This window comes from Eptatretus burgeri, chromosome 8 (assembly GCF_056783735.1).
Source record: "Eptatretus burgeri isolate ZD-2024b chromosome 8, Ebu_testis_v1, whole genome shotgun sequence".
Classification (NCBI taxonomy): domain Eukaryota; kingdom Metazoa; phylum Chordata; class Myxini; order Myxiniformes; family Myxinidae; genus Eptatretus; species Eptatretus burgeri.
The window spans coordinates 11,558,757-11,570,874 of NC_140968.1; the positions used below are offsets into that span (position 1 = coordinate 11,558,757).

The 12,118-nt window shown below is 44.9% G+C and overlaps 1 protein-coding gene across 1 annotated transcript in view; it reads right to left on the reverse strand.

Annotated features, from left to right (window-relative positions):
- The window catches only part of MYO15A (myosin XVA), a 374,107-nt gene extending 362,840 nt beyond the window's left edge, over nt 1-11,267 (reverse strand). Inside the window, exon 1 of the mRNA XM_085890857.1 lies at nt 11,167-11,267. Within this exon, the coding sequence (XP_085746983.1) occupies nt 11,167-11,186 (20 nt within the window). The 5' untranslated portion in view covers nt 11,187-11,267. The remainder of the gene's footprint in view (nt 1-11,166) is intronic.
- Between the last annotated feature and the right edge of the window lie 851 nt (nt 11,268-12,118).

Below are 12,118 nucleotides of genomic sequence, written 5' to 3' on the forward strand. Positions count from 1 at the left end.
GGAAGCACGTACTCCGGCAACATCGCCACCACACCACTCACACGTGGTGCCTCATTCATACTGGCCGTTTCATCCACACACACGGCCTCTCTCACACACGGTGCCTCATCCACACACGGCGTGCTGGGAAGCACGTACTCTGGCACCATCGCCACCACACCACTCACACACGGGGTCGCTTCCACACACGGGGACGCACTCACACCTTGCACCACACACACAGGGACAACCATACTGGGGATTCGTGTCCCCACAAGGGTCTCCGGGGCCTCTATACCCCCCAAGCTCTCCGTGCACCCGTCCACAGCACCCGTCCCCTCAACCTCGCGAAGCACGACCGAACTCACCTGGTCGTGACTCACCTCAAGGGGGCATACTCCCTCCCCTCGTTCCTGGAGGAGGCCATCCAGGTGCTCGCACCGGGTTCCCAACACGCTCCGCGAGCTCAACCCCATTGTCCTCCACTACCTCCGTGTGTGCGTGCGCGTCACTTACCCCGTCTTCATCGTGTAGTCTTTCCTCTATTTTTTCTATCTCCCGTGTCTCTGCCAACTCTTCACCCTTTACCTCCCTTGTCTCAACTATTATTTCTGTTGTCGTCACCTCGTGTCTCGTCTCACACGTTTTGGTCTCCCCATTTAATTTTTCCCTTTCGGTCATCGTCACGACCCTCGCCCAACACGTTCCACGAATTATTTTTTCACCCGCCTCCACCGCGGGCCTGTCAGCCGTTGCACCCCCACCCAGCTCGTTTGCTCCCACACGTGGAGTCGCCATTTTTATCTCCCCGATCACGGCCTTCATGCCCGCCTGCAGGCTTCGGCCCATGTTCTGCGTCTCACCCCGCAGCTTTTTCATTTCCTCCTTCATGTTTGTTTCCATTCCGTTCATTTTTGTATCCATCTTTTCGTTTATTTGTTGTGTATTCGCATCCATCGTCGTTTTCACTTCATTCATTTGCTTGTTCATGTCTTTCATTTCGTTTTTCATTTCATTTGTGTTTGCATCCATTTTTTCGATCATTTTCGCATTCATCTTTTCGTTCATTGCCGCCAGCATGGCGCATAGCTGGGCCATGTTGGATGCACTCAGCTGAGTCGTTTCGGCAAGGGTTGGGGAAGGGTTTTGGTGGAGAGGGGGGGGGAGGTGTCATACACCGCGGCCGCTGCCGCACCCACCTCGGGCCCTGGGTTCAGTTGGGCGAGTCCGTGTTCCTGCACAATCAACATTTCCTGCTCGGGGATTCCATCCTGGACCATGGACTCTACATTATTACACATATACATTTCTAATACCCCCGGCTCCCGCTCGCCTTGAGACGCCATCTTGCTTCTCGTGAAGGGTTAATTTGCTCGCTCGTAATTTGGAGGGAATCGGGGGTCGCTTCTCTCACCCCTGGACCGATTCCCGTAAATTTAGCCGGAGACAGGAGAGCCCGTTTTCCTGTTCTCCGATACCAGTGCCGCGAGGAGGGCGATGAGGTTGTATCCCACTCCTGACACCAGTGTTGCGGTTTCGCGCCCGCCGGCGTGCGACGGCCACGTAACTTCCGAATCGCGGCACGTCGCCCACCGGACGGACAATCCAGTCGTGACCCTCTCGGACTAACGCCGGGAACCAGTCACGGGTGGACCTTTCGGTCTCACCGCGATCGAGCCAATCAGCCCCCGCGTGGGATAGGGTTGCTCGCCAAATTCGAACTACCTAAGTACCCACGCGGAGGGTAGACCGGGCGATCGCACCTCGCCGCAGGTCGACTTCGGACACGGGCCACTTAAGCAACCCGTTCCGTACTATCAGAATAACCGAGCGGTGTTATCGTCGACCTCGACGGTTCGATTAATTATCGGGCGTATTCAGCCCACTACCAACCCTTTACGTGAAGCAAGATGGGGATTCAATGGAGGAAAAGACGAAGCGAAGCGGGAGAACAGTTCAACAATAAAGCACATTTATTCGCGACGAACGGAAAGCACACAAATACAATTCCACCAAATGCACACAAAAAAAAGAAAACACAATTCCATTTCCACAAAAAGCAAACATAAAAGTGAAAACACAGTGCAGAGCTAATACCGACTACCGAGCACACGGCAACACTTATACAATTCTACTTCACAGACGGCGCCGACAACACATACCCAAAACCAAGGAAAAGAAATACCCTCAAGAATGAGGTAGGCCTGGGGCCGAGACCGGGTCGGGCCTACCCGTCTGGTGATGAGACGCGGAGCGGCGATGGCGCCTCTCTCCGCGGGCCTCGTGGACAGTGCCTGGCAGGGGGTGGGAACGGGGCCCCCTTGGTCGCACTATCTCAGCGCGGGGGGAAACAGGAGGGGGTTGCTGATGCTCGGGGTATAGAGGATCTTTATTATATGCGACGAGCGTCTCCACCTCGGCCAGGTCGCGCTGTCGGCCTCCCTCGGGTGCAGCTTCCTGCACGACGCGAGCACCCCCTCGTCTGGTGTCGCCGCCTTTCCACAGCTCCGTCCCCTCCGTTCCGACTCCAACGCACACGACGAGCAGCTCCACCGCCCGCGAAGTCTTGACCCTCTGCTTGCGACTCTCCTCTTCTTGACTCTCCGACCCTCCTCTCTGAACTCTTCTTTGGACTCCTTTGCGACTCCGTTCTGCTGACTCTCCTGACTCTCTCTGACTGACGAACACCGTCCTTTTATCCCCCCCGTAACTTCGCCTTTGACCCCCTCCCTTTGACCTTTCAACTCGCTCCCCATTGGCCCGATAAAAAGTGGGCGTGAAGGCTTTTTGATCCACAAATTTGCATATATCGATCGCCCCGGGGGCGGGGCCAATTCGCTCCTCGCGCTCCGATTGGACGGCAAGAAGTGGGCGTGTGTCGTTTTTGATCCGTTTTTGAAGCAGAAAATCCGTGGTTTTGTACACGCTGTTCGACGCGCGTTCTGCATGAGTCCAACACCGGTACCCACAGCGGGGCAAGAACGGTGGCGATGCTACGGTTGTGAGGTGTGCGTGAAGGTCGTGGCGGTTGTGGTGAAGCGGTGGTTGTGGTCGGTGGTTGATGTTGTGGTTGTGATCATGGCGGTTGGTCCAAAATAAAGATAGTAAAAGAAAAACGGCTATCCTGAAGAGTCGCAGCTCGCATAAATGACATGTATTCCCACTAGACAACGGGTTTGGGCCTAACTACACATGCACTTACCGAGATACCTCACCTAAGGGACCTGAATGGTGGTTTGCGAATCTGGTAACCACAACAGTATCAAGAGTTGTTGATGGTCTGAATACATGGGTTCCGACTTTGTGGGATCCTTCTCAACCTCTTGTGCTTCTCAGTACTGGTGAAGTAGCGCCGGATTCAATGTTGAGAAACGTCTCATCCACGAAAGAATGTGGACAAGAAGCCAAAAGAGAATTCCATGAACGTTTCTCAAAGAGTAAGCAAGATTATAAGGCTACAAGAACAAAAACAGAATCACCTGCCAGTGAGAAGTCTGATTTCACGACACAAGACACAAGCTCTACGCCTGAAAAGGGATGATCGAAATACACTGACCCCATTAAACGACAAGAAGTGATATCTTTAGATAAACTGAAACGCAAAATTCCAAAAGTGTCGGTTGCTGAGGACGAAGGAAAGTCTTTTGCTGCCATATTGACAGAATATGATAGAAAGGAGCTCAATCTGAAGTCAATAATGGAATGGCCCATTACCAGTAAACCCTGGGCTATTTGCAATGAGCAAGGTACCGGTAGAGCTTCTTCGAAATCCCTCTTCCGAAACAACTTGCAAAAACTATCACCACAACCGGCGATGTCCAAGCCTCCAGAGGATATAGAATGTTGTGTCATCGACGCAATGAGAGTTATTCGGATAATCCCCATCACAGGACTAGAACCACAAACTTTCTTTTCATGGGCAGGTCGCATCGTAAACTACCTGAAGTCTCTTCCAGGGAATACTTTGCATCTGGTGTTTGACAACTACAGAGCAGTTCCAGGTCAGACTTACCTTTCTAAAGGTCGTCCAAACAAAGGCAGAGAAAGAAGAATATCTGATCTGAGTCAACAGCTTCCAAAAACTGGCTATTGGAATGGTTTCCTCACCAATGAGAGGAACAAACTTCCGCTGTCCAATCTTCTCGCAGATTTCATCATGTCAGGGAAATCCAGAAGGATACATTTGTCACCAAAGGTGAACTGTGTCTCTTTTTGGCAAGCGATTCGTCTCACCCTTCAACACAAATTGAAGAACTGAGATCTTCCCATAGAGAGGCTGATCCCCGAATCGCACACCACGCCGTCTTTGCAGCACAAAAGCACAGAGAAACTTGTGTAGTTGCAGATGACACGGATGTGTATGTTCTGTTGTTGTTCTGCGCTGAACAGTGTGAAGGCAATGTCTATTTTCAGCAAGGTACGTCATCGTCGAGGGAAGGAATAACATATCACAATATCAAGAGTCTCGCGTCACATCTAGGCAAGGACGTTTGTGGAGCTCTTCCGGCTTTTCATGCCTTAACAGGGAGCGACTATACCCAGCCATTCTACGGGCGTTCAAAAGCTTTGAAAAAATTAGACAATCCTGAATCAATCAGACTCTTAAGCAGCCTTTCAACACAGACCGCTCATGTTGATCAAGTTACCGACTTTGTGTTGCGCACCATATACAATCGACCCAAGAAGGAGCGGACCCCTGGGGAAAGCAGGTATTCGATGTTGATTTCTGGAAAGGGACACACCAGAAAATTCACTTCATCAAAAGGACTGCCTCCAGATTCTAATTCCTTGGGATTTCACATCAAGCGTGACAACTTCGTTATCTACGGGATTGTGAATTGCCTCACTGGCTCATTTGAGCAACCAGACCCCCTTAACTACGGCTGGAAATTCGAAGATGGTGTCCTTGTTCCTATCTGGTACAAAGGGGATAGTGTGCCACAAACAGACCAGCTGCAAAATAAGCCCGCGCCACAAGTACTCCACTTCACAAATGAACACTGTAACAAAGAGACTGTTAACCTACAGCCCTGTGAAAACGAAGTCCACGAGGAAGGAGACATCGCAACAGATGAAGAATCAGATGTAGCAGAAAGTGACTGCAGCTCTGAAGACGAAGATGAATTCCCTGAATGAGGATTTCTTCAGTTCACTTCCTCGATAGACAAAAGATACCCAAGGTAATTTTAAAAAACAATAGAGAAGTTTTAAGAGTAAATTGTCCATTAATTCAATGTGCCATTTTTTCTTTACTGCTATGTTTCAAATTTTTCTTGACCTTTTTATTCATACATGTTAATTCTTTATTTTCATTGTTATTTTCAGGCAGCAGACAGCGCAGCGCATACTGGATTGCAGCCAACATGAGCAATTGATCTGGACAAACTTCGACACGACTCCTTATGATGCGCTGATTAACGAACGTAGTTCACAAATATTGTGCCTCGAAGACTTTAAACTTAAATGGTATGAAAATTATATTACGAGAGAGGCCTGGTGACAATGGCTGTTTGCTTGCTCTGTTCGCAACTTTCCCACGTAATGTGACAAATGAGGTGACGTAATTACAATGAGTGTTCGAAAATGTATTATACTGCTGAAAAAGTTCATCGACATTTCTCATTGTAGAGTAAAAAGAATAGGACCTTAATATGAGCTTGCAAAGATTTTTTTTATCTCTCCAATTTCAGCCCAAGCTGTTGATGATAATGGTGAAGTGTTGTTGCAATATAATTGTGCTCTGATGAAAAAAAAGAGCCTCACATGAGACGATAAGATTTAACGCAAGTAGTTTAGGTAATTATATATTCAATGTTACAGTTGATTTAACGTAAGAAAAACATTGACATTATATGTACTGTAAATCAAAATGAAAGTTCTGTTTCTAAATAACCCATTCTTTAGTTTGAGATCAATTTCAATTAAATCAGCACCCCTCAAAACCTATAATTCAATCTTTGTTTTGGGAAAAACAGTTGATTACTTGCATTTTTATCATGTGCCCATTTTAGGCCTTTTGGTGGCACATTGGGCCACGTTGGCCCATCCTGCATGCCCAGTGGACAGAATATTAGCGAACGCAGTGAGCTTCATACTTAACCCATGCACGTGAGAGAATAGGAAACAACAACAACACAATACCCCTGGCAATTTGGATTTCGTGTCGTTAGCTATGACCTTTTGCTTCTGGTTGGTTTTAAACGCTGTGCGGTGTATAAACACGATTGGGTTTCATTTCTATCTGGTGAATATTACTTAACGCGTGCACATGAGAGAATAGGAAACAACAAAAACAACACAATACCCTGGCAATTGTGAATCCGTGTCGTTGCCTATGACCCTTTTGCTTCCGTTTTTGTTGTTTCTGGTTTTTTTTTTTTGTTTCCGGTTTTTGAAATGGGGAACGATGCATGCTGGGAGATAAAGGCATCGTCGGGGACATGAAAGACCCAAATAATATCAGACATGGTGTATATTTCCTCCACTGATTTTAATAAAGATATCTCCCGCATCATCAAAAAATAGTTTTTAATCGTGATTTACGTTATTTGATCGCTGATCCCGAATCCAGGCCGAAGTAACCGGAAATTGCTTATCCAGTTGTGAACAAGTTATAAAGTCAGAAGCGAATGCAAGAAGAATTCTACGTTCACTTCTAGTATTTATTTTTTTAGATGAGATCCTGTTCTCGGCGGTGTAGTTGTCGTTGTGAAGGTAATGTTGAGGTAATATTTTTTTTTTTTCGATGAGATCCTGTTCTAGGTGGTGTAGTTGTCATTGTGAAGGTAATGTTGAGGTAATATTTTTTTTTCAGATGAGATCCTGTTCTAGGTGGTGTAGTTGTCATTGTGAAGGTAATGTTGAGGTAATATTTTTTTTTTTCGATGAGATCCTGTTCTAGGCGGTGTAGTTGTCATTGTGAAGGTAATGTTGAGGTAATATTTATTTTTTTTCGATGAGATCCTGTTCTAGGTGGTGTAGTTGTCATTGTGAAGGTAATGTTGAGGTAATATATATATTTTTTTTTTTCGATGAGATCCTGTTCTAGGTGGTGTAGTTGTCATTGTGAAGGTAATGTTGAGGTAATATTAATTTTTTTTTCGATGAGATCCTGTTCTAGGCGGTGCAGTTGTCGTTGTGAAGGTAATGTTGAGGTAATATTAATTTTTTAAGATGAGATCCTGTTCTAGGCGGTGTAGTTGTCGTTGTGAAGGTAATGTTGAGGTAATATTTTTTTTAGATGAGATCCTGTTCTAGGCGGTGTAGTTGTCGTCGTGAAGGTAATGTTGAGGAAATTTTTTTTTTAGATGAGATCCTGTTCTTGGCGGTGTAGTTGTCATTGTGAAGGTAATGCTGAGGTAATATTTATTTTTTTTCCGATGAGATCCTGTTCTCGGCAGTGTAGTTGTTGTTGTGAAGGTCATGTTGAGGTAATATTTATTTTTATCAGATGAGATCCTGTTCTTGGTGGTGTAGTTGTTGTGAAGGTAATGTTGAGGTAATATTAATTTTTTTAGATGAGATCCTGTTCTTGGCGGTGTAGTTGTTGTTGTGAAGATAATGTTGAGGAATTTGTTTTTTTCAGATGAGATCCTGTTCTAGGTGGTGTAGTTGTTGTTGTGAAGGTAATGTTGTGGTCATATATTATTTTTTTTAGATGAGATCCTGTTCTAGGCAATGTAGTTGTTGTTGTGAATGTAATGTTGAGGTGATATTAATTTTTTTAGATGAGATCCTGTTCTAGGCAGTGTAGTTGTTGTTGTGAAGGTAATGTTGAGGTAATATTTATTTTTTTCAGATGAGATCCTGTTCTTGGTGGTGTAGTTGTTGTGAAGGTAATGTTGAGCTCATATTAATTTTTTTTAGATGACATCCTGTTCTAGGCGGTGTCGTTGTTGTTGTGAAGGTAATGTTGAGGTAATATTTATTTTTTCATAGCAAAAAGACTTTAATTTGATATTGTTGCGAATTCGCGCCCGCCAGCGTGCGGACGGCCATGTGACTCGAATCGCGACCGCGTCGCCCACCGGACGGACAATTCAGTCGTGACCTTCTCGGAACAACGCCGGGAGCTAGTCACGGGTGGGGGTTTAACCCCACCACGACCGTGCCAATTGTCCACCCGCGCAGGATAGGGTTGCTCGCCAAATTCGATCTACCTAAGTACCTGCGCGGATGGTCGACCGGGCGATCGTACCACGCCACAGGCCGACTCCGGACACGAACCGCTGAAGCAGTCTGTTCCATGCTACAGTGATAACCGAGCGGTGTTATCGTCGGCCTTGACGGTTCCGATTAATTACCGGGCGTATTAAGCCCACTACGAACCCTTAACGTGAAGCAGGATGGAGGATAAATAAAGAAAAGACGAAGCGAAACGGGAAAACAGTTCACACAATGCACATGTATTACGCGACACAGGGAAAGCACACATATACTGTCGTGCCCCCAGAATCCGAACGCCCCATTGTTTGAACAAATTGGAATCCGAACAATTTTTTTGAGAAAAATTTGCCCTAAAAACCGAACACATTTTCGAAAACCGAACACAACGAGGCGTTCATGTTTGTTCACGTGTCTCCCCCGCCTGTTCGACCCACATCTTCGCGCTTTGTTCATTCAGTTCGTCGGTGGAAGTACTCGTGAAAGCATCTCTCGTGTTGATCGCTACTTTACCTCGTCTTTTCACCTTGATTTGTGCTGTTTTTTTTCTTCAATTATCACCCTTGTGCATTCACCATGGCAACCAAGAAGAGCAGTGAAGCAAATAGGCGAAAGAGGAAGTCCGTGAGAACGACAATTGAGTTGAAGAAAGAACTTATCGCTAAGCATGAGAGCGGTACGCGTGTGTCTGATCTCGCTGCCATGTACGCGCTGCCGAAGTCGACCGTGTGAAGGATTCTGAAAAATAAAGAAGCGATAAAAGCACGAAAACCCGTCGTGAAGCGAACTCATTCAATGAACCCTCTGACGAACTCAACGTTTTTTTCGCGAGCATGGTAGTGACGTCATGCTGCGTCACCCAATCGCTTCACCTCTTGATTATCTCCGTGGAACTGTGCGGTGAAAACGGCACGTTTGTGTCTCCACAGAATGTACTGGGATATAAAACACCATTTGGTGCTTCATGGTTAATTACATACCTCCACCAGGCTGAACAGTTTACGTTTTAGATCCCAATGGCCACTGATAGGCCGGAGCTGCATCCAGACCTGATGGAAGAAGCGACAACGCTCCTGCTCATGCCCCAGGCTTGGAAGAAGATTCATGACTCAGAAAAGGTCATTTACTCATCTTATTTTACCTTAAACATGGGTAATTTCAGTTGAAAGTGTCTTGAAAGTGGGTTTTCTTGGGGTCCAGGAACAGATTAATTCACTTTCCATTATTTATTATTGGGAAAATAGTTTTGGAATCCAAACTTTTTGGAATCCGAACAGCCTCTTGGAACGAATTAAATTCAGATTCTGGGGGCACCACTGTACAGCCAAACAGTCAAAATGCACATGTTGCAGTTAAAACAAAAGAAAACAATGACGCAGAGTTACTACCGAATACGCGTACACACGGCAACACTTATACAGTTCTACTTTACAGATGGCGCCGACAACATTCATTCGAAAGCAAAAGAAAAGGCCACCCTCATAGACAAGGGGGCAGACGGGGCTCGTGGGCCTTTATGGTGTGGGACTTGGCAGACCGAACGAGTCTCACGAGACCGTTGCAGGTTACCTGCACTCTCGCGGTGCGATGGTGGGCGAGCTCTCTCCAGCGCTCCTTGTACGAACGCGCATGTCCGCGCGACAGCTGGCAGAGCGGCGCCTCCAGTCCGCGTCCCCTCCGCGACGTCCGGACTCTCCACTGACTGCAAGCTCAAACGAGCGGGTCGCTCTACGGACCGCTTCTCCAAGACCCAGACGGGCAGAAGACCATGAACCGCCGACTGACACTGACACTCTCACCGACCGCCCTGACCTGACCTCCCCTCAGAGGCGCCTCCGTGCGCTCTTTTATTTCCCCGGCACCCCGCCCCTCCCTTCGCGGCATGCGGGGGGTGGGGACATTCCACCAGAGAAATCAGGGTGGGAGTTGAGTTCCAACCGTCATTCTTGTTTACCAGAGAAATCGGGGTAGGAGTGGAGTTCCAACCGTCATTCTTGTTTACCAGAGAAATCGGGGTGGGAGTTGAGTTCCAACCGTCACTCTTGTTTACCAGGGAAATCGGGGTGGGAGTTGTTGTTGTTGTTCCCCTTTTGTGTTCGTGGAGATGTTGACGGTTGCTGGCGGAGTGGTGAGGATGGCGTGGTTGTTGAGAGGCAGGTGTGGTTGTGGTTGTTGTGAGGGTAATTGTAGTGCGGTTGGTGTTGTGGCATCATTGGTGGAGGTTGTTGTTTGAGTTCGTCAGCGGGGGTAGTGCAAAGATGGTGGTGGTTGTTGTGAGGGTAATTGTAGCATGGTTGACGTTGTGGCGTAGTTGGTGGCGGTTGTTGTTTGCAGGGAGGTTTGTCGTTTAAAATAACAATAGAAAAAGAAAAACGGCTATCTCCAAGGATCGCAGCCCGAATGAATCACATAAATTCCCTCTAGACAACGGATTTGGGCTAACTACACATGTACTAAAGAGATATCTCACCTACGGGACCTGAATGGTGGTTTGTGAATTTCCACAGCCGTAACAATATATTTAAGAAGCGAATGTAAGAAGAATTCTACGTTCGCTTCTCGGCTTTGCCCATTCCTATTAAGGTTATTAAATTGGATAAACACCTGCACCCATGGCTATTTACACATAATGGGCCAATGGGCCCTTTTTTGCCAATTAACGGGCCCTGGGCCATTTCATGAGTTTAAATTCATTACATATATCATGTCTAAATCAACCTTTTTATGAAAAAAAAAACTATTGTCCTGTACATAAACTTGGCCAAAATGCCCAAAAACCGGTTTTGGGTACCATTAAGGCCCCAAATGGGCATTTTGGGCACCTTTAAAAAAAAAAAAAAAAAAAATCGGTCGGCATCATAATACTCAGCGTCAAATTTTACCCTAGAATCCGTCTTCAAAAAAAAGTGGACACCATTTCCCACTGATTCAGCGTTTTGAGCCCAACTGCACAGTAGAGTGGGATAAATTAAGATCACGTGCGATCGCATTTACTTTCTTTCCCGCTTCGTACTGTTTGATCACCTGCATTTTTGTGGCGACATCAATGGCCTTTCTTTCCTTCTTGGCAGGTTGAGGAGTAGAAGATAATTTCCTCTTGGTAGACATCTTGGAATGGGGGTTTTAAGTAAAACATTTTTTATCGAGACCACGTGAACACGCGCCAGCAATGGCGGCCGCTGGGGCGGAAACTGAGCAGTCTGCGTGGGCGGAGACGCGGAGCATTCTGGTCGTAAAGTCGTAAAGTGGTCGTAAAGTCGTAAAGTGGTCGTAAAGTCGTAAAGTGGTCGTAAAGTCGATCAGTCGTAAGTCGACGACATACTGTATATGTATTTATGTATTTATGTATTTATGTATATATGTATATATGTATATGTATATATGTATATGTATATATGTATATGTATATATGTATATATGTATATGTATATATATATATATATATATATATATATATACATATATACATACATACGTATATATATATATATATATATATATATATATATATATATATATATATATATATATACATATATATACATACATACATACATACATACATATATATACACATATATAGATACATATAATATATATATATATATATATATATATATATATATATATATATATATATATATATATATATATGTACACATATAAATTTTCATCTATATGTATATATGTGTATATATGTATGTGTGTATATGTACACGTATACATGTAAATATATATATATATATATATATATATATATATATATATATATATATATATATATATATATATATATATATATATATATATATATATATGAATATCCATATATATATTTGTGTAGATATATGTATGTATGTAAATGAATGAGGCATTTTAGACGGTGTATAAATAACATTTATATTTACGCTGGTGTATTTGTGTGCAAACCTTATTTATATTTAATATGATAAGTATTGAAGATAAATCGAGCATA